Source organism: Eleutherodactylus coqui, chromosome 10 (genome assembly GCF_035609145.1).
Source record: "Eleutherodactylus coqui strain aEleCoq1 chromosome 10, aEleCoq1.hap1, whole genome shotgun sequence".
NCBI lineage: Eukaryota > Metazoa > Chordata > Amphibia > Anura > Eleutherodactylidae > Eleutherodactylus > Eleutherodactylus coqui.
Genome location: NC_089846.1, coordinates 136,456,580 through 136,482,054, shown reverse-complemented (window position 1 = coordinate 136,482,054; position 25,475 = coordinate 136,456,580). Strand labels below are relative to the sequence as shown.

Here is a 25,475-nt window from a genome sequence, read left to right as displayed (position 1 = left end):
AGCCATTCTCAGTTCCTCAATCCAGTGCCAGCTGTCCTCTTGAAGCAATCTCTTCTCCTCACAGCTTAACCAGCAGCAATTTCAGAAGTACTGCAATGCATTGTCATAGCGATCAGACCTTTTCTGGTTCAAGTCTCCTACAGGGACATAAAAAATATTAAAAACAATAAATATAGTATGAAAAAAAAACAACAGGTAAAATAATAACAAAAAACCCTTCTTAAAAAAACCTTCAAAAAACCACATATTTGGTATCATTGTATCCATAACGATCTGCACTATTTATCTGGCAGGGCAAAAAACATTTAAAAAAATAAACAACTAAAAATTGGAGGTGAAATGATCATTTTGTTCATTTTGCCTTCCAAAAGTATAATAAAAGTGATGAAAAAAGGCGAATATATTCCGAAATGGTTCCATTAAAAACTACAGCTTGTCACGCAAAAACAAGCCCTCACAGAGCTCCGTCCATGAAAAAAAAAACGTTATGGGACTTTGAATGCAACAATTAAAAAAAAGGTTTTTATCGTGCAAAAGTGGAAAAACCGAATAATTTTGGCATTAATTGTATGGGCATGCAGAAAATAAACAATGGCAGAATTGATGGGGTTTTACTCCCTGCCCTCCCAAAAAATTAATAAAGGTTTTTTAATAAATTATATGTCCCCAAATATGTACCAATAAAAACTGCAGGACCCTGCATCCCCGAAAACGCATCGCACCCCTGGGAATTTTACATGGATGGCGAGCGCAATATGGGGGTGGGATTCAAAGAAATCATTATATTTTTGGTGTCCGCGTGGACAGAAAAATAAAAAAATTATCACTTTTGAAAAGTGGAGAAGAAAATCCCCCAAAAATCATTGCGGCCCCATGGGCAAAATATGCCTCGTCCTTAAGGGGTTAAAAAATAAAAAAAAAAATTTAAATCTATTTGATGTTGCCATCTTCTGACTGCCATACCTTTTTCATCTTTCCATCAATGGCGCTGTGCAAGGGCTAGTTTTTTCGTGGCACAACCTGTAGTTTCTGTTCCTACCTTTATACTGCATTACCGTAGTATTGCATTACATTGTATTCTGACAGATCATTCATGGCATCTCTGGGGGCCTTCAGAAGGCTCGGGGATGCCATGACAACCAAGTGGCACCTCACAATCTCATCGCAGGTTCACCGATTCAGCATTTTAAGGATTACCAGCCGCGGACAGTTCACCAGGTATATGAGTAAATGAGACGTGGGAACAGCTGAGTCAGCGGCTCGGTCAGGATGTGTCCAATGAGACATATAGGGCATATCACAGCAGGTGCCGCCACCTCCTGGGCGGGAGCTCTTCTCCTTGGACTCAGTTTATCCTCGGACTCCATCATCATTGTCCGCCTACCGTGCAGGGGATGGAACACGGATTACATTCACTTGAGTAGAGCAGCTCCATGCACATAAAGCTACCGTGTTTCCCCCAAAATAAGACACTGTCTTATATTAATTTTTGTTCCAAAAGAGGCACAGTGTCTTATTTTCAGGGGGGCTTGTACTCACCTGGTCCGCGGCGTCCTGATGCCTCGTGATGGTCTCCGGCTGCGGTGCAGCAAGCTGTAGTGTCCTCCGTGCTGGTATATCAGTTTCTTTCTGGTAAGCGGGGCTTTGAATACCCCACCTCCAGCAAAGCTAGTGCTGTGATTGGATCGAGTGCCAGCCAATCACAGCCAGTGCTCAATGAGCCAATCACAGCCATTCAGTGATGTCAACGAATCCCCAACAAAATAGTACAGCGCGATGCCCTATCTATTCAGAGAAAATTTCTGCCTGCATGTCGAAAGACGAACGGACCCAAATCTAACTTACAGGGTCTGTTGGGCACCGTCGGGGTCTGTCCGGCACTGTCAGGGTCTGTCGGGGTCCCACATATGCTGGATCTCGCACTTCAGGTTTTTCTCTTGTTCAGCTCCAAGAATAAAGCCGAACAACGGAAACCAACGACAGCAGTGTGAGCGCAGCCTTAGATGTTTCCCAGTAAAACACTATCATCAGGGTCGGTCATCATTAGTTGATCGCCGGGGGTCCGTCGCTCGGGCCCCAGCCGATCAGCTGAGCAGTCGCATGCCGTCAGCGCCACAATAACACCGAGCGGAAGTCTCCACGCCGACCTCCCATGTAGTGGCCGGTGCTTGTAACTGCAGGCATGGATCTCATTGATTTCAGCCGTGCCTACAGTTACAAGCGCCGGCCACTACACGGAGGGCGGCGCAGAGGCTTCCACTGCCACCTGTTATTGTGGTGCTGACAGCAGGCACCCTCTCAGCTGATCAGTGGGGGTCCCGAGCGGCGGCCCCCGGCCGATCAACTATTAGTGACCCATCCTGATGATCTCATCAATAGGATTTCCCTGGAAAACCCCTTTAAACTGACTTTGCTGGCTTCTTGTGACAGCTCCCATAGGAGGTGAAGCACTGAGCGAGAAGCGGATGTGAAGCCCGTGAGCCGGCGGCGAGTCTTCCTGCGTAAACGCTTTTCGCGAGCGCCGACGTCCTTAGTGCTGACATCAGCGCCTGTGCAATAAATGGCATATGCATTAACATTGAAATCAATGGGCGATGCGATTTCTTCCATCGCTCATGTACATGACTCCATTCACAAGAACGTGGCTCATATTCGCGTGCGGCTCGTACGTCTCGCAACGCACAAACTTGCGCGTTTTTTATTTGACACCAGCCTTAAAGTGAGACTAACCATTTAATTCCAGCATCTCTTTTATAGAGGAAGTGATTCAGAAAGTATTGTGTTATTATCACTGCAGTCATCAGCTGATACATAGTTATTACATAGCGCCTCACACAAGGGGCAGTGCACAGAGGCGTCAGTCACCAGCCAGGACTACATCTCCCATGATGCTTCACTCTGACAAAGAGTGACCTGCGGAAGTCAGCGTGATCTGTGCGGAGTGCAGGGAGGAAGCAGCTGCAGGGTCCTGGCATGTAACATCGCCCTGCCGCTATCTACACTGCTCGGCCTGAGCCATTCCAGGTAGGGCGGTGGGGGGGACGGCGCGCACCACTGGGGGCAGGTGAGAGGGGTGGCGGGCAGTAATGGGGGGCTGTGATAATGGGGGGCTTGTGCTGACAGCGGCTCATGTGACTCTATGCAGGAGGCAGATTTGAACTAACAGGAAATTGCATGTAAAGTGCATCCAGAGGCTGTGTGATAATCAGATATCCGCTGCGTATCTTATTATATATGTTCTGTGGCGATTCATCGCTAACCTTTGTATCTGAGTCGTCATAACGACCGCTCTAATACGCCCAGCGTTGCCCATAGCGACCGAACAGAGTGCTGCCTTCATGCTGCTGAAGCACGCGGCTGTCTGATGGGTTGCTATGGGCAACGCAGTTAATGATCTGGTCTTTAGGCTTTCGGTTCCTCGCATTGGCCCGGGCCCCTTGCGCCCCTCGGTGATCTCTCCCGGATCGTTGTCCCTCTCATGGCCGCCTCGTATAATAAATCCGGCACCATAGTTGTACAACCCCCATCTAGTACCGCTGCCTTGTATGGAGCGTAGTGATCGAGCCGTGGCCGCCATGTTTCCATGCCGCCGCTGCTCTCTGGGTGCTGATTGGCCCAAGTGTCAGTCGCCTTCCTCAGCAGGCACGCCCTCCCGCCCACGAGGACCAACGACGAGCAAAAGCTCATGTGTGCCAACGTAAAAATGTATGCTGGTCGGCGGTGCGTCTCCCCGTGAGAACATGGAGGCCTGCGGGGCGAACACTCGGCTCGCAAGCGGATTATTGGTCCGTGTAAAGGGAAATGGAAGGAGCCCCATCGCAAATTTTACGAAAAGCTTGACTCGAATAACGCGGACCCGAGCACTTGGGCGCCCGCTCATCTCCAGTGTATACATATGTGATTAGCGGGCCTGCTCCGCTGCCGCTGGACGCATAGGTTTTCCTCCAGCGATAAGCGGCGCCATTCTTGTCAGCCAGAACCCGTTTCCCCCCGGATAGTACAATAGTCGGGATCCGTGTTTCCTGGGGGTCCGTGTGTGATGTACGCCCTCTTCTACGCTGTAAGCACGGGGTCGGGCCCTTCGGCCTCTGGCCGCTCTCCAGTGTTTGGGAATATTGTGTAACCGCTGTCATGGGAGACGGGAAAGTCCGCTGCAAAGTGAAAGCAGGACTGCAAGTTGGAGGAGTGACTGCAGACTGCAGCGACCGTTGTGCTCCAGTAATGGGGGCTACAGCATGCTGGGACCTGTAGTCCCACATCAGCTTCACGGCTGAGGAAATGACCCGAGGATGTTAGTGATCCTATATAATAAGTCACAGATACGTCCGTGGGGGTCTGAGCGCCGCCTGTCTCCGGGCGCTGCGCGCTGTTACACGGAACAAGAGCCGCTCGGTGTGAAGGCGGCCGAGACTGAATGATAATTCATTTGCTCGTCATTCATTTTATACAAACATGAAAAAACTCATGGTTGACCCGTTCACTGAGCGTTGGATCGTTCATCGTTCTCGCGGATTGGTACAGCGAACTGAACGATCCGTCGCTACGTGAGAAGTACTTCTGGTCCCTTCTTGTAGCCACAGACATTGCGGTCATCGCTGGGGGACCAGATATTAAGGGGATACTCTAAGCTAGTTAGAGATCGTGGAGGTCCAACCGCCGGACCCGAGAATGTGGCAGCAGAAGACGTGTATGTGTGCAGGTGGGTGTCGGTGGGACCCCCGGAGATAGCCCAGCGCTTGAACTGCATCTGCAGTGAATGGAGCAGCGGTGTGCATGCCCATACTTCAGGACATGTCAGCAGGGCTACGTTCTTAGGATTTCTGGTCGTCCCAGAAGTCGGACCCTCACCGACCAGCAAGTTGCTTTGGTGGAACAAGCCCTTTAACCCTTTCCAACCCAATTTGTATCCTGGTTTTCCTATGGGGCTTACTCTTTTTCTGCCATTATACAACAGCGCTATCTGCTGGCTAAAGCCAGTACTGCATGAGGTGACACATTGGAAAGGCTCCGACAGCAGAGAGGCTGGCAATATACAGTAAGAGAACCCCGACGGACGTCTTCCAACATCAGAGCTGTACAGCCTTAAAGGGGTTGTCCCGAGGCAGCAAGTGGGTCTATACACTTCTGTATGGCCATAATAATGCACTTTGTAATGTACATTGTGCATTAATTATGAGCCATACGGAAGTTATAAAAAGTTTTATACTTACCTGCTCCGTTGCTGGCGTCCTCGTCTCCATGGTGCCGACTAATTTTCGCCCTCCGATGGCCAAATTAGCCCCGCTTGCGCAGTCCGGGTCTTCTTCTTTTCTGAATGGGGCTCCGTGTAGCTCCGCCCCGTCACGTGCCGATTCCAGCCAATCAGGAGGCTGGAATCGGCAATGGACCGCACAGAAGCCCTGCGGTCCATGAAGACAGAGGATCCCGGCGGCCATCTTCAGCAGGTGAGTATGAAGACGCCGGACCGCCGGGATTCAGGTAAGCGCTGTGCGGGTGGTTTTTTTAACCCCTGCATCGGGGTTGTCTCGCGCCGAACGGGGGGGGGGGTTTAAAAAAAAAAAAAACCCGTTTCGGCGCGAGACAACCCCTTTAAATCATAATGTCTTCAGAGGTCATACAGTGGATTTGAAAGGGTTAACGCTGGTTTTGGCCAGTAGTGTATCCAGCACTGTTCCCATGCCGTCATTTACACGCCGCTGCTCCGGGTCTCCCCTCTGACATCACTGCCGCGCTCTGTCATTGGCTGCTCCGCCGGTGACGTCCCATAAACTGGGTGGGCTTGCAGCCTGTAAACAAGCAGCGGGGAGAGGTGAGTACATAACGGCTACTTACCGCATGAGCAATGGGGTCTTACTAAAAATAAACTACCGCACTCTGATGCGTCACACATTGCGGAGAAACTGCAGCGAAACGGTTACTATTAAAGTAAATCTTATGTAGGGGGAAAACGGGCTGCACATTTTCTGCAGAAATTCGGCCACAAATCCACAGCACTTCCAGTGACGCGGCGTCAGGGTACGTTCACACGTAGCGGGTTTTGGTGCAGATCTGCGCATGTTTCATCTGTGGCTTTTGGTGCGGACTTTGAGGCGGTTTTTCCCCTCATCCACAGCAGAGCTCACCTTTTCAATAGGAGTGACGTTTGCTGCTGATCCACCTCAAAATCCGCCGCGGTAGATCCGTTACTGACTGACTGCGCCATAAATGTCCGAGTCTCTTGGTTTACCCTATGGCCCGAGAAATGGAGGTTTTCAGTCCCCATTTTCCAACTGAAGGGTGCAACTGCATTCACAGTCACTCTTTACTATATTCTATGGGAGATGAGGGCGCCGGCCAAAACTAATTCCAAACTCCTTTATATAAAACTTTCCTACTACAGGAAGAAGAAAGGTTCTTATTATTATGGTTTTTATTTATTTATTTTTTATCAGTTTTTTTTTTGAGCATTTTGGGATGGGGCGTCATTGTAGCCGTTGTAAGCTTTAGCACTTACTGCCATTGAGGTGCTGAAGCCTGTGGTTTGGTGGAGGAAGGTTACACAATCAGCAGTTCCTACCCAGCTCTGCAATGTCATGTAGCGCCGTACATACAGTTACTGTAAGCCTCCATAAATCATCAGCAGTAACTAGACCGTGCGTTAATAATTTATTACATAATGCTACTTTGTGGGGGGGGGGGGTGATCCACTCGGCCCTTCAGGACAACAACACTACGGGCTCATTCACACGGGGAGCTAGGCTATTAGAACCAATGGTTTCCTATGGGAATGTTCAGATGGTTGTGATATTGTAGCCACCAGACATACAGACCTCATTGAGCTGCTATGGATAAGATAGTGCTACTGACCACCACAGCCCAAAGAAACCTAATTTGGAAGTTTGGGTATTCTCCAGCGCTCTTACTCATGGGAATGTCCTTGGAGATGGTCCATGGTGATGTGACCCTGGGCAGGTATGTTTACATAACCTACTATTTGGAGGCCTTCTATATTATGTCAGGGGACCAAGCATCCCTGGAGAAGGCTTCACGCTCTACTATACAACCACCAATCTGGACAGGTTGGCACCACACACGACCCTTCCGTGCACGCTCTACCGACTCTGACACTTCTATCAACCTGAACTAGAGGAAACGGACGGCTCTAACCAGCGGACGCTTCCCTGATATTCTCGTTTGGTCACTTTGGTTACACAGGTGTCTTATGTTTGTTGCTCGTCCTTGTAGCACCATGTGGTTGTGTGCCGCTACCCATCTGGCCAACGTTGGAGAAGCTGCGCGTGCGCCGTGTTGCATGACTGCGGTTTGGAGGATTTCCCTTTTAGATTAATTGATATCTTATTTAGCTTCCCTTATCAACAAGCTACTTTCCTTCTTACGAGACCTTCGCTGTGGGGTTATTTCTCAGAACCCGTTTTTGCTTGTTGTGTGATTCATGATTTTGTTGATGCAGAACTATGAGCGCCCCGTGAATAGCCGGAGTATGAAGAACACAGCGGTCCAACTGTGTTATGCAGCCGAGCGGGGTATGCAGAACAGCCGAGCGCTCCGAGCACAGAGAACAACTGGATGCAGAAGACAAGCGGCCCCGCTTGTGTTCTGCATCTCCCACTCGGAGCGCAAAGTGATCGCTCAGTGTTTGAGCGATCACCTTGGGCTTAAATGCACGCAACAATTATCGCTCAAAAGACTTGTGTCTAAATGGGCCTTAAGAAGTGATTGGATGAATGCTCATCTTTGTCACCCGCATATGTGACAATCTGAGGGTAAATTTGCTACCTGATTGGTAAGGGGCACAGGTGATAACATGAAGAAAAGCCCCTGTTCCCCCTCCCCCGGGACAGAGTGACAGATCCCCCTGCTCTGCACAGACTGAAGTGACAGCTATAAATTCAGCATTTTAGGCTGTAGCTCGAGTTCTACTGGTGCTACAGACAAGATTCTTATCTCGTTTTATAGCTAAGAACCTGTCTTGGCTTTAAAGTGACACCAATGACAAAAGCATCTCAGTAGCACTGCTAAAACCGAGCTACAGCAATTATATGGGAGCTCAGCAGTCAGACTGATTATATCACTCCGCTGGCCGTAGACCGCGGACGGCCCAGTTGTCTACTGAAATTCTGCTGTCTGGGACGAGAGAGTTTGGCTTTGATATTGCTTTCTTGAAGAACTGGATAAACCCTTGTCAGGATGATCAGATTATAGGGATCTCCACAGCACAGCAAGCTGCAAATACTTAGCAAAGGGCAAGATATACTCAAATGTCAGGATATGTTATATATTGATTCCCAAACTATTTCATGACCTGACTGGCAACCAGGTGAGTGTCCTGGGCTCATCATAGGGGGGCTCTGCTTGCTACTGTGCCCACACCAAGGTGTACTTGAGTACCAGACGCCTGGAAACAAACGGTACGTTAAAGGGGTTGGCTTCTTCTAGGGCGATCTACCCCGTCAAGGCTTTCTTAAACAATAACAGTGTCCCTCATTAATTAGCTACAGCAGAGAGCGACTACAACAAAGCATCTCACTCTGGAGGACCCGACTGGTGTGTCGACTACATGTGCAGCCATTGTTTTCGGTGGGCACCATATAATGCCACATTTCCCCATTGGCAATGCTGTAGGGGAATTGAACACTTACTGCCAGGCTCTCCTCCAGATTACCGCTGATCACCAGTGTGACTTACTGTAATCGGCCTATTTTGGGGGGATAATCACATCAGATTGACTCCTTCAGCTTTAAAAAGGGGCTTTTCAAGGCATTTAAATGGGCTTAAAACGACATAAAATTGAATGCTCCCCTACCCCGACGGATCGCCATCCAGCACTGCAACCCAAATGCCCACCGCACGAAACCCAGAAGAAGTGGCGGGCGGTCACATGTTGTTCTTTGTGCACTTGACCGTCCAGCTACTCTCAGGGCTGCCGAATGATCGCCCCCCGCTTCTTCCGAGTTCCGTGCAACGGGCATCGGGGCTGCAGTGCTTGATGGGGACCCGCCACGATAAGTGAGCATTCAATTTTATTTAATTTTAAGCCCGTTTAACTTTTTTTATGTCCCTTTAATTTAATCGGGCATTATTGGACCTGAAAGGTGCCAAACTAAAATATCTTTATTAACAAACGGTCATAAAAGTCTCAGGTTGGGTATAATAACAGAAGATCTCGCAGTGTGTCCACCGGAGACCGGCGCAGGATGGGCGGCCCCATCGGAGGGTAGAGCGGCCAGCTGTAGAGTCTGCTCGCGGGGTAATTGTTGTCTAGTCGCAGGGGTAATTATGAAGCAGGTGACAAATGCCGGACTATCAGACTTCTGGATTGTTGGACATTACATGGAAGAATCCTTGCCATAGCTTCGTCTGCTAGCCGTGCCGTCGGAGTTCATTATTCACAGTATCAGGCCTCCTTATATATTCTGCGTCGCCGAGCGGTGTAATTACTCTCGTTAGTGGATTGCAGATCTGTAACAATGGCTGTCTAACGGGCCGTGAAGAATTAGAGGCAAAACAGTAATTTACTCGTGATCCTCTAAGAGCGGAGTCATTGTGCGGTTACATCGGAGATTCCTCAGGATACGGCTGGCTTCGCACACTCTGGTCTGACGCCGGCTGGAGGCCTTATTGCGGCGCTCGCTCGTTCCCTCTGACCATTTATTACTCCCCTTTGGGGAAGTTTATCTTACTTTGTCTAATTTAATTTATTCCAGTTGGAGGCGTAAATTGAAGCTCCTGGTGCTGAATGTAAAGTCAGGGACCGGGTCCTCTCATACCGTGCGCCATTTATTACACTGGAGTCATCCTCTGTGACTAATGGAAGTTTAGGCCCGCTCAGGCAGTAGGCTAGGGTCCGTGTGAACCGCTACCTGTGCACCTCTAATGCAATCCCTTTAACAAGTGTGAGGCTTTAAAGGGGTTGTCCTGTGGGGGGGGGGTGGTCGTGGTCGTCTTTGCATCGGACAACTTTTTTTAACGAAACTACTAGTGACGTCTCGCTCCCCGCCCCGTCGGTGGTCCTGTTTGTACTAAATGACTGTCATTTGAAGCGATTGTTTGGCCAATAGCCGCCCCGTGTAAAGGTACCTTAACTTGTACTCCTCCTGCTGATGCTCTGATCCCTGCCGTTCCAGTATCCTCCGGCCTCCGCGTGGCACGGTGGCGATCCACCTGAAGGCCCGTTTAGACGGAACATATCGGTCAAAAAATCATTCGAAGTGCTAATCATTCAGAGCCGTATCACGCAGGGCTTGTTACCAAGGAGACCTGTAGGTCTGCATAGGAGCTGTATACACAAAACGATAGACTGTAGACAAGGGGCTTGTCCAGCTTATTCAGATTGTATCACAACAGGCTCCCTATGTTTAACCCCCTAGTGACCAAGCTTTTTTTTTTTTTTTTTTTCGTTTTTCCACCTTTTTCCTCCCCCCCCTTTAAAAAAAAAAAAAAAAAAGCGTACCTCTTTTATCCATCGACGTCGCTGTATGAGGGCTTGTTTTTTGCGGGACGAGTTGTATTGTACTGAATATACTGAAAATCTTTAAAAAAAATTTAAGTGGAGTAAAATGAAAAAAAAAAAGTCCTCTTTAGGTTCATCTTATTTCTATAGCGCACAAACTACAACAAAAATGACCTGATAGTAATCGTACTAACCCATAGAATCAAGCTATGATACCGAACCTATATAGTTGGGCTTTTTTGTTGTTTGTTTGTTTTTGTTTTTTGTTTGTTTTTTTTTGTTTGTTTGTTTTTTTGTTTTTTTTTGCTGTACTACTTTTTTTTCAAGGACCTCACACTTTAAAATCTTCGGCCGCCGTCTTCTGCTGCAATAACTTCCATTTTTTCCTGTCGATATAGTTATGCGAGGGCTCATTTTTTGAGAGACGTCCAGTAGTTTGCTTTGGGACCATTTTGAATTACATACGGCTTTTTGATCGCTTTTTATAGCATTTTTTTTCTTGGAGATAGGGTGAACAAAAAACATTTCTGAAGGTTTTTATTTTTTCGAACAGCATTCACCGCGCGGGATAAGTAGTGTGTTACTTTGATAGATTGGACTTTTACGGACGCGGCGCTACCAAATGTGTATTTTTGTTTTATGATTTAGATTCTTTTATTGTAAATATGACAAAAGGGTTTGTTTTCTTTAACTTTTTTTTTTAAATCTGTAAAACTTTATTGTACTTCATCGCTTCTGCCGGTACTTAAAAGGTTGCACCAACTTCTTCCCACGAATGCCCTGAGAGGTGACCTGCTGGGGGACACGTTGGATATAGTCAGAAGGAATATCTGAACTTTTCTCCTTCTCCGAAGTTTCTTCAAATCAACATGAAATCTTGATTTGTTGGAAGTGATTTGCTAGATGTGAGGTGGCAGCAAGGAGCCGCACAAGACGTAGACCAGCAGAATGGGAGCGACTGTCTCCTTCATCCAGCTGATAATTGACACTTGATGTTGGAGAAGCTGCATCTCGGTAATGAGCGGCGCGGAGCGGGCAGCGTCTGCAGACTGATCTCTAACACGTCCGCTCTTCTCTCAGCAGGGAGATATGGCCATCCTGTTCTCTGTGGTTGCGAGGGGAACCACCATATTGGCAAAACATGCCTGGTGTGGAGGGAATTTCCTCGAAGTGACGGAGCAGATCCTGGCCAAGATCCCATCCGAAAACAACAAGCTGACCTATTCTCATGGCAGGTGAGGAGCTGCGCGCCGTCCTGTAGTATGTGTGATGCCGTGGCGGCTGGGGATGATCGTTCTGGATATTGTGCGTGGTCGTTATTTCTTGGATATATCTACGGTCACTAGAAAAGATGCCGGAAAACTAATGGGGGCAATTCGCACCGGGCGGACCTTCCGCATGGAAATTCGGCCTGCAATCTTAGGCCTGACACTAAGCGGCAAAGTGGACGAGATTTGCGAAAACCTCATCCACACGCTGCAGCCAAGCCGCGCTGAAACTGACATGCTGCGCAGAATTCAAAGCCGCGGCATGTCAATTGTATCACCATTTCCGCTGTGGGGTCTGTCCTCTCTATGGGGAGAGATGGCTGCAGTGGAATAATCCGCTTTCAAAACCCGCGCCAAATGTCTCGGACTTCAGCTGCTGAAATCTGGCTGAATTTCCGTGCGCTCCCACAGCGGACGTTCCGCGATATTTCTGCAGGATTTCCACCCTGTGTGAACCCAGCCTAACGCTGCCACCCTCAGCTTGTGTCCTTCCAGCAATGGTTGCGGGGTTTTCTCTGGTGATTCCCACCAGAAAATGGGACTCATCGGAGAAGCCAACCCTTTGCCAATCAGTGGTGGTCCAATTCCAATACTGCTGTGCAAATTGAGGCCTTTTTTCTTCCGCTGCTCCTTCATTAGCATAGGTGCCGTGACCTTCCGTGTGCTTCGGACCCCCATATGCAGTAGGGTTCACGGAACTGTTTGACACACATCTGGTAGCCCCTGGTTCATTCTTATGGTGAACTGCTCCACCGTAGTGTATCGGTCTGCCAGTGTGCCCCTTACATCAGTGGCACGTGGTGCTCTGTGGTTTCCATGTTGGTTATTCCCAATGGTGCCGATTGCCCACTCGCCATACTTTCATCACAGCAGCACACCAACAGTTCACAAACTGCGCTGGGCCATCCTTGGCCCCAAATCCAATATTCATCCCTTTTTGCAACTCTGATAAATCGCCCCTTGTACTTATGACAAAGACGAGTGCCGTGATCAGACAACCTGTCGCACACTAATATACCCGCCCAGTCGGCCACAACGGGTCACTTCCCTCATGGGCTCCTCGCTGCTGACGTAGAAAGTAGGATGTGGCCATAATAATGGGAGCCAACAGTAGTAGTGCAGCTTCTTCATGTGGTCATTGACCTCTTTTTGTGGCTTCTAGTCTCCCTGTAGTCTCCCGTAGACCTCTGGTGACTGGCCTATCTTTAAGACTGGGTTCAATTACAATTGTGTAATCCGCGATTGTCACTTATGCAGAATTCACATGGACAGCTTGAAGTCAATGGAAGCCGTCCGACCTGCAGCCCATCCGCAATTGACGTTGCAGTAGGCTGCGGGTACCCACGTCACCGCCTAGTGACGACACTGAGAAACACTAATATTTGAAAAAAACTTCTTTACTGCACATGGCCGATGGCGGGTGTACACGGTCATGTGCAGTACAAAAGTAGCAGGTATGTGGGGTCGCCAGGTGGGGTCGAAGCCTTTTTTTTTGCTGCGGACTCCCACATGCAGAATTCGACTCGTTCGTGTGCAGCCGGCATAATGCTGATATGTGTGATGATTGTTGTTGTTTTCTTCCCACAGTTATCTGTTCCATTATATATGTCAGGATAGAATCATCTACCTTTGCATCACCGATGACGTAAGTACCGTGTAAAAGGGGCTGTAGAGGCTGGAGACGCCTTATTAGGGGGCAGTTTTCTTCACTTTAATGCATGTATTTTGGGCCGACAGTCATTTTTCCAATCTGGTTTGATTAAAACGTTTGCACCGTTCGTCTTCTGCAGCTTCTACGTATCACTGTATATAGACACTGCAGTCCAAGGCCCAATAAGAAATCTGTCAGTGTGCTGGACGGACATCTTAAGGCCCATTTACACACAACAATTATCACTCAAAATTCGTTCAATGTCTTTTGAGTGATCATTGCCTGTAAATGCTATCATTGTTAGCTTTTCGGCTGGACAATGACTTTTAGTTCAGCATAAAATCCATTCTTTGACCAGCCAGCTGATGGCAGGGACCGCACAATGTGATTATCCATGGGCGCGCTGATATCATTGTTTTCAGCTGCTGTCCTGTGGGAGAACAATGGACCTGTATGCAGATAACAGACCACCCGCCGCTATCTGCATACAGTGAAGGGAGCTTCATTTAAATGCAAACGAAGCTAATAAGCTACGAATAGGCATTCGGGCCCATTAGCAGCTTATGCAAAATGATCACTCAAACTGTCAATCATCCGACGTTTTGAACGAATTTTGAGCGATCATCTTTGCGTGTAAATGAGCCTTTCGTTTTCTGCCTTATCTCTCCTCTCTGCACTATTCCTCAGTTAATAAATGACCACCACAAAGATGAGCTTTACCGATCCGGTGCGGGAGAGGAGAGAGGAGGGCAGAAAACAAGTGGCCCTTTTACACGGGACGATTATTGTTCAGATTCCTGCGTTCCGTGTAAACGCATGCAGTGACTGAACCGGGATTGGTCAGTTGTGGCAGGCTCCATCTTTGCACGTTCCTTGGAACGCATCGTCCATTGGGACAGGAAAACGCAGGCCACGTGCATGCGACTAGAATGCAAGTTAACCCATTGAAAACAATGAAAAACAGCTGCCGATCCTCCAACGCCAGTGAAAGCCGCACCGAGGGATCGCAGCCTTTACATAACAACGCCTCACATCCGCGGTTATTCTGCACGATTATGCTTGGCCGTGTGTAGGAATTAATTAAGTGGGGGAAAAAACCTGTCTTGCTCCCAACGTATCCATAGCCTTAATTGTATAATTCTGCGTCCGGCTCATTAGCCTTCGTTATGTGGCCCTCGGACTCCCGACACGATCTGCACGACTGTACATCACGTTGTGTGTCAGAAGCATGAATGTATGAAGAGCTGCAGGACTCATATAGGATCCATATTTTGGGGACCTTCCTTATACAGAAATAAGAGGGACCTGAACTAGAACACTTACTGTTTACCTCTCTGCACATCCTGCAGCTATTACCATACCCTGGTGATCTCTATGGGGATAGGTCTGTCATGGTGACCGCGGTATCTGCGCTGAGAAGCTGCCATGTCCCAGACATGTTTATTCTGATGCCTTGTATCTCGGTGTTGGGCTACATTCACATGGGTGAGGCCGCCATCGGGTCACTGCCTGTTTTTCACGCTGATACGAGCCGTTTTTCATTCAAAAACACCTTGCGTTGCTTCTGTGAATTGGCGATCCTCGCATGTTTCACGTCCGCTACAGGATTGCAAGTGTTTCCACTGATTTCCATGTGAAACTTCACATCACATGACATGAGTGCCATGCGATGTCTCTTCAGGTCTCATTGGAGAAAATGGGCGAGGCGTTCCGAGGGAAGCCAAAAAATAGAACATGCTGCAAATGTTATCCCCGCAGCATCGCTGTGAGAAAAAAAGTTGCTCATGTGACTAAGTCCTAATTGTGCGCATCTCGCAATGCACAAAACTGGTGCTAGCTTCTCGCCCGTGTGGATGAGCCTTATAGTAACCGTTATAAAGAATCTGTTTGTCTTTTTTAGGATTTTGAGCGCTCCCGGGCCTTTAATTTCTTGAATGAAGTAAAGAAGAGGTTCCAGACCACGTATGGCTCCCGGGCGCAGACCGCGCTCCCCTACGCCATGAACAGCGAATTCTCTAGTGTTCTCTCAGCTCAGCTGGTAAGTACATCTCCCAATGACCATGGATACCGCGGAGCAGGATACAGAATACTTGTGTTGTGTGTGGAATCCTACCGCACACGGATCAGTTAATGAACGGCACCCATTGATCTAGAGGCCAGCGGGATGTTCAACAATCCTCATTAATCATCTCTGTATCTGGAGGGGGAAGCAGCAGCCATTGGTCATGTGAGCCCATGTGATCACAGTCTCTATAGGCACATGTGACCACCGCACTGAATACATGCCGGTCCCCATGTGACCGCATAGACTATTCTGTACGGCTCCTACAGGTACTGGGTACTGGATGTGAGCCCATTGCGTTGGAGATACCTGTCGGACAGGTGTATCCTATGTATGGCCAGCGGAGTACAGACCGATATATAACACCTAATTCTATGTCAATTGTCGGCTGATGGATTCTCAAGACTATTGATGTTTCCTGCAACCTATTGCAACATCTAGGAATAGTTAAGTAATATCCAGCACTTTGTGCCCGTGTCTGTATTACAGCTGTGTACAAGCTCCGCGCTGCACAGGGTCATAATACGCCCCCATAGAAGTCTGCTCACCTGTAAGCCTTCATTTCATACAGATATTTTCCGTAGGGACTCTGTGCGCCTCCGTACTGGCGCCGTTCGCACTCGCTGCAGAGTACAAGAGGCCTTAAAGGCTTTGTCTTATTACAGACGGCCCTATCATATTGTAGCTGCGGAGGTCAGCTTATTACGGCGGGTCTGGGAGCTCCGGCAAACGGCTTAGCTTGGCCTGATGTTGTATTACATGGCAGCCGTTCCAAGAAGTATCCATGCATGTAATAATACCCAGACAGCACAAAGATGGGAGGCCTCCATGTTATGTCCGTATGCACAGGGGTTGTAATCTGGTGTAACACATACAGTACCTGCCAACATGGGACAACTCCATGAACCCCAAGGGGTGGAGGTTCTGCTAATTTAAATCCATAGGATAGTCTGATTAGTGGGGTACCGTATCACCTCACTCATCACTGCGGGCTCGCTGCACCTACCTGCACTGATGCTAGATTCGATGGAGCACAGATCCCATTTTTTGCAGTGGGGCTGATGGAAATAATACAAGTACCTGGCTATCTCCAACATGCCCATTGAGAATGAACAGAGCGATGCCTGGTATGCACGACCGCGGCTTCATTCGGTCTCCTCCTCACCGCGGGGGTGCACTGAGCCCACCGGAGGGGGAGAGGGGGACACCGAATTTATTTTATTTCTGGTCAGAATGTGGGGTTGGCTTCAAGGGAACTTGTCAAATCCTGTGAGCCCCTGAAACTGAGGTTATGGGTTTATAGGACAGAAGGTGCGGAGTCCAGGGAATGCCCTCTAATCCTGTCTGTCCGTTCCCTTGTTGCCCACCCGCTGCTCAGTCCATTGCTCAGACTTTCTCTTTATTTAAGATCTGTGTGGTTTCAAATTTAAAAATTTTTTATCAGCTATGCATGGATTAAAATAAAAAAAACTAAAGCGTACTCGCCTGTCTTCAGCACCCGGGGTGCTGCTATCTGGCTCCCCTGCTTTGTCCCCACCGCTGGAAGTCATGTGAGCGCTGTGGCCAATCAGAGGCCGCAGTGTCTCCTTCCAACTCCTAGCATTAGTGCTCACATCCTGGGCGTCACCACGATGCCAGACGTTTGCTGCGGCCTCTGATTGGCTGCAGCAGTCACCTGACTTCCAAAAGCGGAGGATGGAGATGTGGCAGCGGAGCCGATTAGCAGTGCCAGGAGGGCCGAAGACCAGCGAGTATGGTTAATTGTGTTTTCTTTCATTTTGGCCATTGACCAGCCAATTTTGAATTTGAAACCACACAACCCCTTTTATGAGAGGACAGGGCGTCCCCATGTACAGAATGAAGAGGAGTCCTCTCAATGCACCGACTGCTGGCTTTGCAGGAGGCGGTGAGTATGAACGCCCCGTCCCTGACGTCAGCGCTCCCTGACCTATGAGAACGTAAGCTGAGTTCATAGGGCTCATGGGATGTGACAGGTTCCCTTTTAAATATTCTATGATCTGCAGATCTTGATATTGGGAAGCATTGGGGTTTGAGCGGTGTAATAAACTGTTCGATATGAGCATTAATATATTCTGTATCCACCGGATGACAAAGGAATGTTACAAAATCCTGTAGACTGAAGGGAGAAACAGATCGCTTCTAAGGCTAATGACAGCTAATGAGGCCCGTGGATGGAGCCCCGTCGGGGGTGGAGATGTTATTGGATGTGATGTCTCTTCTCTTTCATTCCTCTTTTAGAAACATCATTCAGAAACCAAGAATGTAGACCGTGTAGTGGAGACGCAAGCCCAAGTGGATGAGCTGAAGGGAATCATGGTCCGGAATATAGGTACGGCCTATACGAGCGATTCTTGGAGACCCCCGACTAATGTAGGCCGGATCCAAAAACGGCAGAAAATATCCATTGTCATTTTTATATATATATATATCTGTTGCAAATCCACAATGAATCTCTTTGCAAAATTTGCATAAATTACATGCGGCTTTTGTTGCTGATCTTGCAGCAGAACTCGCCTTGTGGGTCGCATGGTAACAGAATGAAGTGCAGCATAGTAGCGACGCGGGTCTGCGGCGCCGTTGGCCTACATGCCACATATGCCATGTGACTGGTAACGGCTACCACAGACTCCTAGTTATGTGTTTTACTCTCCTGTCAGCAGGGATTGGTGGACTGCTGTGTATCTGCACTGACTTACCTCCCAGTAATGAGAAGAGAACCTCTAATGAACACTTTCCAGGCCTCCATTAACAAGCTGCACCTTTCTCTCTTCCAGATCTTGTAGCTCAGAGAGGAGAACGGTTAGAATTATTAATAGACAAGACGGAGAACCTGGTGGACTCAGTAAGTAAATACGGGAAGCCCAGAATCCCCCCTCCCCTCCCGGCAGACACATGACTTTCACTTAGACCTTGCCAGCGAGCCGTCATGTGAGAGCGGCTGCAGACACAGCGGGTGCATCCTCACATGTCTGGCATTGCAGGCCACAAGCAGAATGAATCTATATAGAAAGCTACATTCTTGTCCTGATCCTTAGTTACAGTCTGTATTATAGTCCGGAGCTGCATTAAGAGTTCATTAGGCTTCAGAGCATAAATATCCCAGGGCATGATAACTGCCCCGCTGCCACCATGTGTGCCACTTTGGTAGATTTGGGGCTGTGTGCCATTTTTGCCACATTGTATATACATGCATCCTATGACACTGCTGATACATTTCCATCAATATATTTACAAAACTGCTTAACGGTCTATGCAGATTATTTCTGTATGATGACTGGAAATTAGTATTCAGTGGTGATCAGAGAACAACTGCGCCGTTTCCATCTATTCCTGATTGAAGAGATCGCAAAGATCCATATGGACAAATCACACGGCCGTAGATGTCTGAAGCCTGAGGTGTGCAGGATGCTCCGCTAGTATCGTGTCCTCTGTCCCCTGTACGATGATGTCTTATGGTGGTCTGTTATAGGGGGGTAGCTTCACCAAGATGCTGCATGTCATGAATAGAAGTGTATACAGGTGTCTAGAAGATCCCAATATCTGTCACCTCTGATGTGCCAAAAGTCACAGGACGGGGACTAATATCGTGTAAGGCCCCCACTAGCCCAACCCAGTGCAGCAACTCGACGTGGACAGAAGACGTCTGGAGGGATGTTAAAGGGGTTGTCCAGGGTTAAAAAAAAAACATGGCTGCTTTCTTTAACCCTTTCCAATCCATTTATTTTTTCTCATCCATTCTCCCCAGCTCCAAATAAATTGGAGCTGAGGAGAATGGATGAGAAAAAATACATTTTCCCTTCACCCTCCTGAACTGACAGAGTTCAGGAGGGTGCAGGTGCTCACTGCACTGTGGAGGGACCTGCTTACCTGTCCCGCGTCTTCCGCGTTCTCCCTTCTGCCTCCTGGCTCGGCGATCATGTGACCGCTGGGGGTGAGGTGACACCGGCTGTCACATGACCGCCGGACGGAATCTCTGTGCATTACATGGCGCTAATTGAGCGCTATGTAATGTGTAAAGGAGAAGGCAGAAAGGGTTAAAACCCTTTCTGCCTTCTCCTCGGGGTTCCTCGATGAGGACCAGTGCAGGAGTGCATCTGCACCCGATGTGTCTGACGATCGGGTGCAGATGCACTCCTGCACTGCAGTGTCAGGCCTGCCCCGACATCGGAGCTGTGGAGGGAAATTATGATGTCGGGGTAGGCCCAACATTGGATTGGAAAGGGTTAAAATACAGCGCCACCCACGGAAGCTGAAGTCTCTTGTCTGTTCATATGGACAATTCTAGCCAGACACCACTGGTTGTGATTATTAAGAACCCATGGGCAGCCACTGTGGATGGCAATGCCTGGCACACGCATGACACTGTGCATCAGGGAATGTTAAATGCCGGCGCCACTTCGAAAACGGAATATCCCCTCCGTCTTGCACCCATTATCATGCCTCATTCAAACCCTGATTTGTGTCACCTTGCCAGTGTTCAAACAATACCTGACATCTTATATAGGTTTGGACGTTCCCAAGCTGTCACCTGAGGTAACACCACATCATAATCCGTTTACATACTGCTATCCCATAACTTCTGGCACATCAGTGTATATGATGCCTTATTCACATACAGAGTGTGTCTCATGACTGCCATCTAGTGGCTTCTTTTAGTAATTTGTCCTTCGCTCTGTCCTGTCATTTCACGTAGGATCGCAGTTCCCTGCTTACATGGCAGCCTGAATAGGATGCTTATGAAAGGGGTGAGACTATGTTCCCCGGCTTTGGCAGCCCTGATTCATGCTGCTGAGATCAAAGTAGGGACATACACCCACACTCTTTCTAAAGGATCTGGAGAGTGGGGCACCACTGAGGCACTTTGGGGCAATGTAACCTGCTATTTTGCATAGTTATTAACCCTTGTATTTTCTTGCAGTCCGTCACCTTCAAGACCACCAGCAGAAACCTCGCCAGGGCTATGTGCATGAAGAACCTGAAGCTGACCATCATCATTGTCATTGTAACAATAGTAAGTACTGAGGCTCTGCTCCCTTACACCCTGCAGGCTCCTAATCTCCTTTACGGTGGTTTCACATGCAGAATTTTTTGGAAAAATGCCGCCATTTTGTGGCCATTTTTCATGCATCTTCTTATTATTCAAAGGGAACGGAAAGCTAAAAGCAGGACGTCTACGTCGTCTTCCTGTTGGATCTACTTCTGGGTTTCACTAAAGAAAACTGCATCAAAATAGCTGTGATGTTTTTCCAAATCGCATCTACAAAAAGAATCACACAACCCCCCCTCCCAGCTGTGTGCAGCAAACCAAGATTAGCTAAAATCTTTTTCACTCCGTATTCATACATTACGGAATGCACCGGAAAACCAAAGAATGGAATTGGCAGTCGCGAAGTGATCGCCACTCATAGAATCCCTAACACAAGTAGCAATCTTCAATGCTAATAGCTTTCTCACAATGGGACCATCTATCATGTCTACCCATGGCTTCTTCGGGGGCGTTGGGTTTGGCTTCTGCGGCTTCTTCGGGGGCGTTGGGTTTGGCTTCTTCGGGAGCGTTGGGTTTGGCTTCTTCGGGGGCGTTGGGTTTGGCTTCTTCGGGGGCGTTGGGTTTGGCTTCTTCGGGGGCGTTGGGTTTGGCCTCTTCGGGGGCGTTGGGTTTGGCCTCTTCGGGGGCGTTGGGTTTGGCCTCTTCGGGGGCGTTGGGTTTGGCCTCTTCGGGGGCGTTGGGTTTGGCCTCTTCGGGGGCGTTGGGTTTGGCCTCTTCGGGGGCGTTGGGTTTGGCCTCTTCGGCGGCTTCTTCGGGGGCACTTGGCCCAGAAGAAGCTGTGGAAGCAAAACTCCGTTCAGGCTGACATGGACTTGCCATGTTGGATTGCTTTTATACTGTTTTAACTTCTGAGCATCATGTTTGGGACGTACCTGTGCATCTCCTTGTTCCTGAAGCTTTACTGCACTCTGTCAGGTCTTCTACCTCTATTAGAATGGCAAAATCGCTTACTTTACTGTTCTCTGCATGACTAAATCTAAATCCAGTGGTAATGCCACCCTTTAGGATGGAACTTCTAGCGGTCACTCCTGATCTCTCACGTGTTTCTCTCTCTCAGGTCGTCATCTATATCATTGTGTCGGCGGCATGCGGAGGGCTGACATGGCCGAGCTGTGTGAATAAGTAACCTCCCTCTCCTCTGATGCATGAAGACCGTCAACAGGAACCGGAACGTAACATACTACCTGTTCACACATGTAGCGTCCCGTAGAAAAGAGACTTGATGGAAAAGCCTTTTCCCCCCAGACACCGAGGTGTCAGAAGTTCTTAATCTGTCGTCCATCCATCCTTACTAGACAATGTATCTCTATGCCTTATACCTCCTCCACCCCAGGAGCCCGGAGATGAAGGATGGTTACGGGAGAGATGTCCTCTATGGCGTTCCACCATTGGTTTATTTACACTCGGTTCTTTTCTTCCCTTAATAGTATATATGTATATTGGACTCCTGTTTTAACCTCCGGTGAGTGCTTTGCTTTTACTTCTCATTAGCCGAGCGCCAACACTGCTTTGTCTTAACCCACCGCCCTTCTTTTCTGTATGTCGTATGCACAAATTATCCAACCTTTCACTCCAATCCCTTTAAATCCTCGTCCCACCGCTGCCATTGTAAAGCTTGGGTACAGTAGGTGACCCTCTGGGTTCATCCTGTGGTTACGTCACCAATATTGAAAGGGCTCGAGTGACTAGTAATGAAATGCAGACCCCTCCCCACCGTAAGAAATCTCCATTTGTCATCTTCTGTTCGGCTGGTGCTTGATTCTAGTGTTTGGGAAATCGAGGTGCTGGCCGGTGTGCTGCCATAGGACTCCCAGACTTCTAAATGGTCCGTCCGCCACATGCCCTCAGTCATGGCATCTGTACACGGACTGTAGGGCAGCTGGGTACGACCCATATAGGTGCTGTCATGGCAGCCATGTTGTCTGTAAACGAGCTTTCCTAGAAACGGCTAATAATGGTATTGAGCTGCTGCTTAAGGCTCGTGTGTGATATGGGTGGTACGTAATACAGCACATAGACCGCTATGGTGCCTATTGTACGGACAGGCTTTCGATGCATTCTGTGTGAACGGTGGCCCTAATTCCTGAGGAGAATCGGCCGTACATTGTGCCCACAGGTCAGCCATGCCCTGTGCATGACTACTACGTTGGGAAGTATTGGTAACCTACAACATGGCTACCAGAAGAGCCATCGCCCACATTTTATGCACTGATACGTCCCCTCTGTCCGAGCCGCTGCATTACTAAGCTGCTTTTCCCTTTGGGATGCAAGAAAAGCTGAAAGAGCTACAATGGCATCCATGTTGGTAGTCACCCAGCTTTCCCAGGGTGAGACATAAACTAAGAAATGGCAGTATTACAAAGATATACAGGGTGGGACACAAAAGTAGGTCAGCTCCGCAGTATTATGGAGGCTGTCTAGAAGAAAATCTGTCTTTGTTGCCCATAGCGACCAATCACAGTGCAGCTTTCATTTCTTATACTGCCGAGGTAAACTGAAAGCTGCGCTGTGATTGGTTGGGCAAGAAACACAGATCCTCTCTTCGTTTTCATCAGTGTGTTGCCGGGCCAATTCTCTTCGGCCCACCCTGTATACGGAGGCTGCACACCTCAGATATCGCGGTTCTAGGCCTGACGTGGATGTAATAGTAATGTACGTTAGGTTTCTGTAATAAGATGCAGTAATTCTGAGAACTACACATTAATTTTGCATATATTTAACACCGGTTATTTTCCCAAATGTTCTCTTTATAACCTTGTTTGTACAAATGTTTTTTAGAGGGCCCCTGTCATCACGGTGGAGCCCAATAACCTACGTTATGGGGCTCAGATGGAAGGGGGAGCTGCCAGGTCCCCTGTTCCTGCACCGTGCCCCTATGAGGTTACATGCGGGAGCAGCGTACTGGAACAGGGGACCCGGTGAGTATCAGACGCCGCTCCTCGTTTCCTCATGTTGGGGCTCCGTAACGTAGTTAAAGGGCTCGAATGTGATGACCGCTTCCCTTTAATCTTGTATATAATATTTAGAGGTGCAGCGGCTTCCATCTTGTTTTATCGCTTTATGTCGGCCCGTGGTACCACTTTTTTTTTTTTTTGTTGCACCTTCACTTTTGTAATTTACAAAACATTTCCCTTAAAGGGATTATCTGGGACTTTAATGATGGCCTGTCCATGTGAGCAGGGCGGACTGCAGTACCAGGCTCAGCCATACCGGTGTGTACGGCACAACGCCTGGATAAACTGTGAAGGGCTTCAGCTGCACCTCGGCCCCTTCTTTCTGCTCATCCGTCCGGGGACGGGCCATCCATTCAATTCCAGAACATCCCTCTTAACACGGAGTAAAACTCACAGTCGTCGTCGTCTTCTGCTAAATGTGGTTTTAAATCCTATTCCGCTGTTTCATAGTTCTGGTTGGTCCTGGGAAAGCTGGGTGACGATGGAAGGACAAATCTGTCTAATTAGGTGTAAATAGTGGCGCACTCCCCTCTCCCATAACTGCAGGGGGAAAACTCCCCCGCCCTCCTATGTGCACAACTATTTTGTTTTAGACTTTAAAGTAACTTCTGGCGATTATTGACATTGCGGCTTCGCTCTCACGGAGAGGTTGGCAGGTGGATTTTGTATTCGGTACTGAAATCCACATCATTTCAGTGGGAGACCCCAGAGACTCATAATGCGGGGAAACAAAAGGTGGCCGCTCACTTACTTATCCCATCGGAAACCCATGTGGAATCTCCAGCAAATCTGTTGTGTTACAAATAGGACATCCGCAGTTTGGATTTCCACCGTGTGCGCGTACCCTTAGAGTCCGGAACGGTAACTTAGACATGAGGGGGTGGAGGCTGCATCGTGGGACTGCTTTACACGGGTCTCAGAAAGCTTACTGATAACCATGCTGGACGGAGCGGGTGTCAGTGTAAACCGCTGAAAGGAACTGCAGCAAAACAAGAGAGGACGGCTCGAGATTTACCGGTGACCTCTTTATTCTTTTGAGTTTTGGGAAATGTTTTGGGTTTTGAGCCGGCGGCCATCTTGTCTGCTGCATCGGGGACGGCTCACCCGCCGGGATGCAGTGTGGATTTGTTCAGATTGTTTCCAATGTTCTGGGTTGGATCAGCTTCTCCCCTCCTGGTTTGTGTTCCTCGTGGGATGTTTTGCTTTATGTATATGTACGTTTTGTAATTATTGTACATCTTAGATTGCTGAAAATAAAGTAAAAGAACAGAAAGCACCGCAGCGCTTGTACAGAATGGAACGTATCTACTGCACCCTGGTGGGAAACGGGCAGAAGTATCCTGACTTGTTGGGCGCTCAGATACTGGAAGAGGCGATACGAGTGCCGCCCTCCTCAGCATTATATTAGGAAGTTGGTGAAATACCATTCCCTGATATAACCTTATTGGGGGCTCGCCTACTGAGGGTCTGCACACACAGCACTCCAACTCTATAATCCGCTCCGTCCGTGTGAACGGCGCAGTCCTTACACAGATGTGTGGATCGCCGCCGCGCCATTCAGATAAATTATACAGTTGGCAAACTTTCTGTATTAAATCTGCTGTGTGAATCTACAAGCATAGAAAGAGGACGAAGGCCGTCGCCTCACTCAGTAGTTCCAATGAAGTAGTGGTCTTGGCTGTAGGTCATAAAAGGTGCACTAGGAGGCGCCAATGTGGATAAACTGTAGGAGCGCAGCGCGGGGCCGGTCTAGGGGCCCCATTATTCTCACCGCTGTATTTTTGTGCAGCAAGCTTTGGGAAAGGCAAGTCTGATCTTCCAGGCAGAGACCGGGTCCCGTCATTATGACGTATTGGGGAATTGTTAGTTCTTTACTACAGACATTAACGTGATTCCAGATGTGTAACTTCACTGTGGCTTCTTAGTCTAGCTAGCAGTGGCCTCCGAGTATAGGGCCACACTTACAAAATTGTATATAGAACTCAGAAAACCCCTTTAAATATGCTGGGCATGGGGAAAAAA

The 25,475-nt window shown here is 48.5% G+C and overlaps 1 protein-coding gene across 1 annotated transcript; it reads left to right on the top strand.

Moving 5' to 3' along the window:
• The first annotated feature begins 2,914 nt into the window (after window positions 1–2,914).
• Window positions 2,915–24,201, top strand: VAMP7 (vesicle associated membrane protein 7). Its single transcript, XM_066581896.1, has 8 exons — window positions 2,915–3,024; window positions 11,531–11,685; window positions 13,306–13,363; window positions 15,270–15,407; window positions 17,691–17,781; window positions 18,227–18,294; window positions 20,371–20,463; window positions 21,557–24,201. Exons 2-8 carry the CDS (start codon window positions 11,540–11,542, stop codon window positions 21,623–21,625), a joined length of 663 nt encoding a protein of 220 aa, XP_066437993.1. The 5' UTR covers window positions 2,915–3,024; window positions 11,531–11,539; the 3' UTR covers window positions 21,626–24,201.
• Window positions 24,202–25,475: the final 1,274 nt, after the last annotated feature.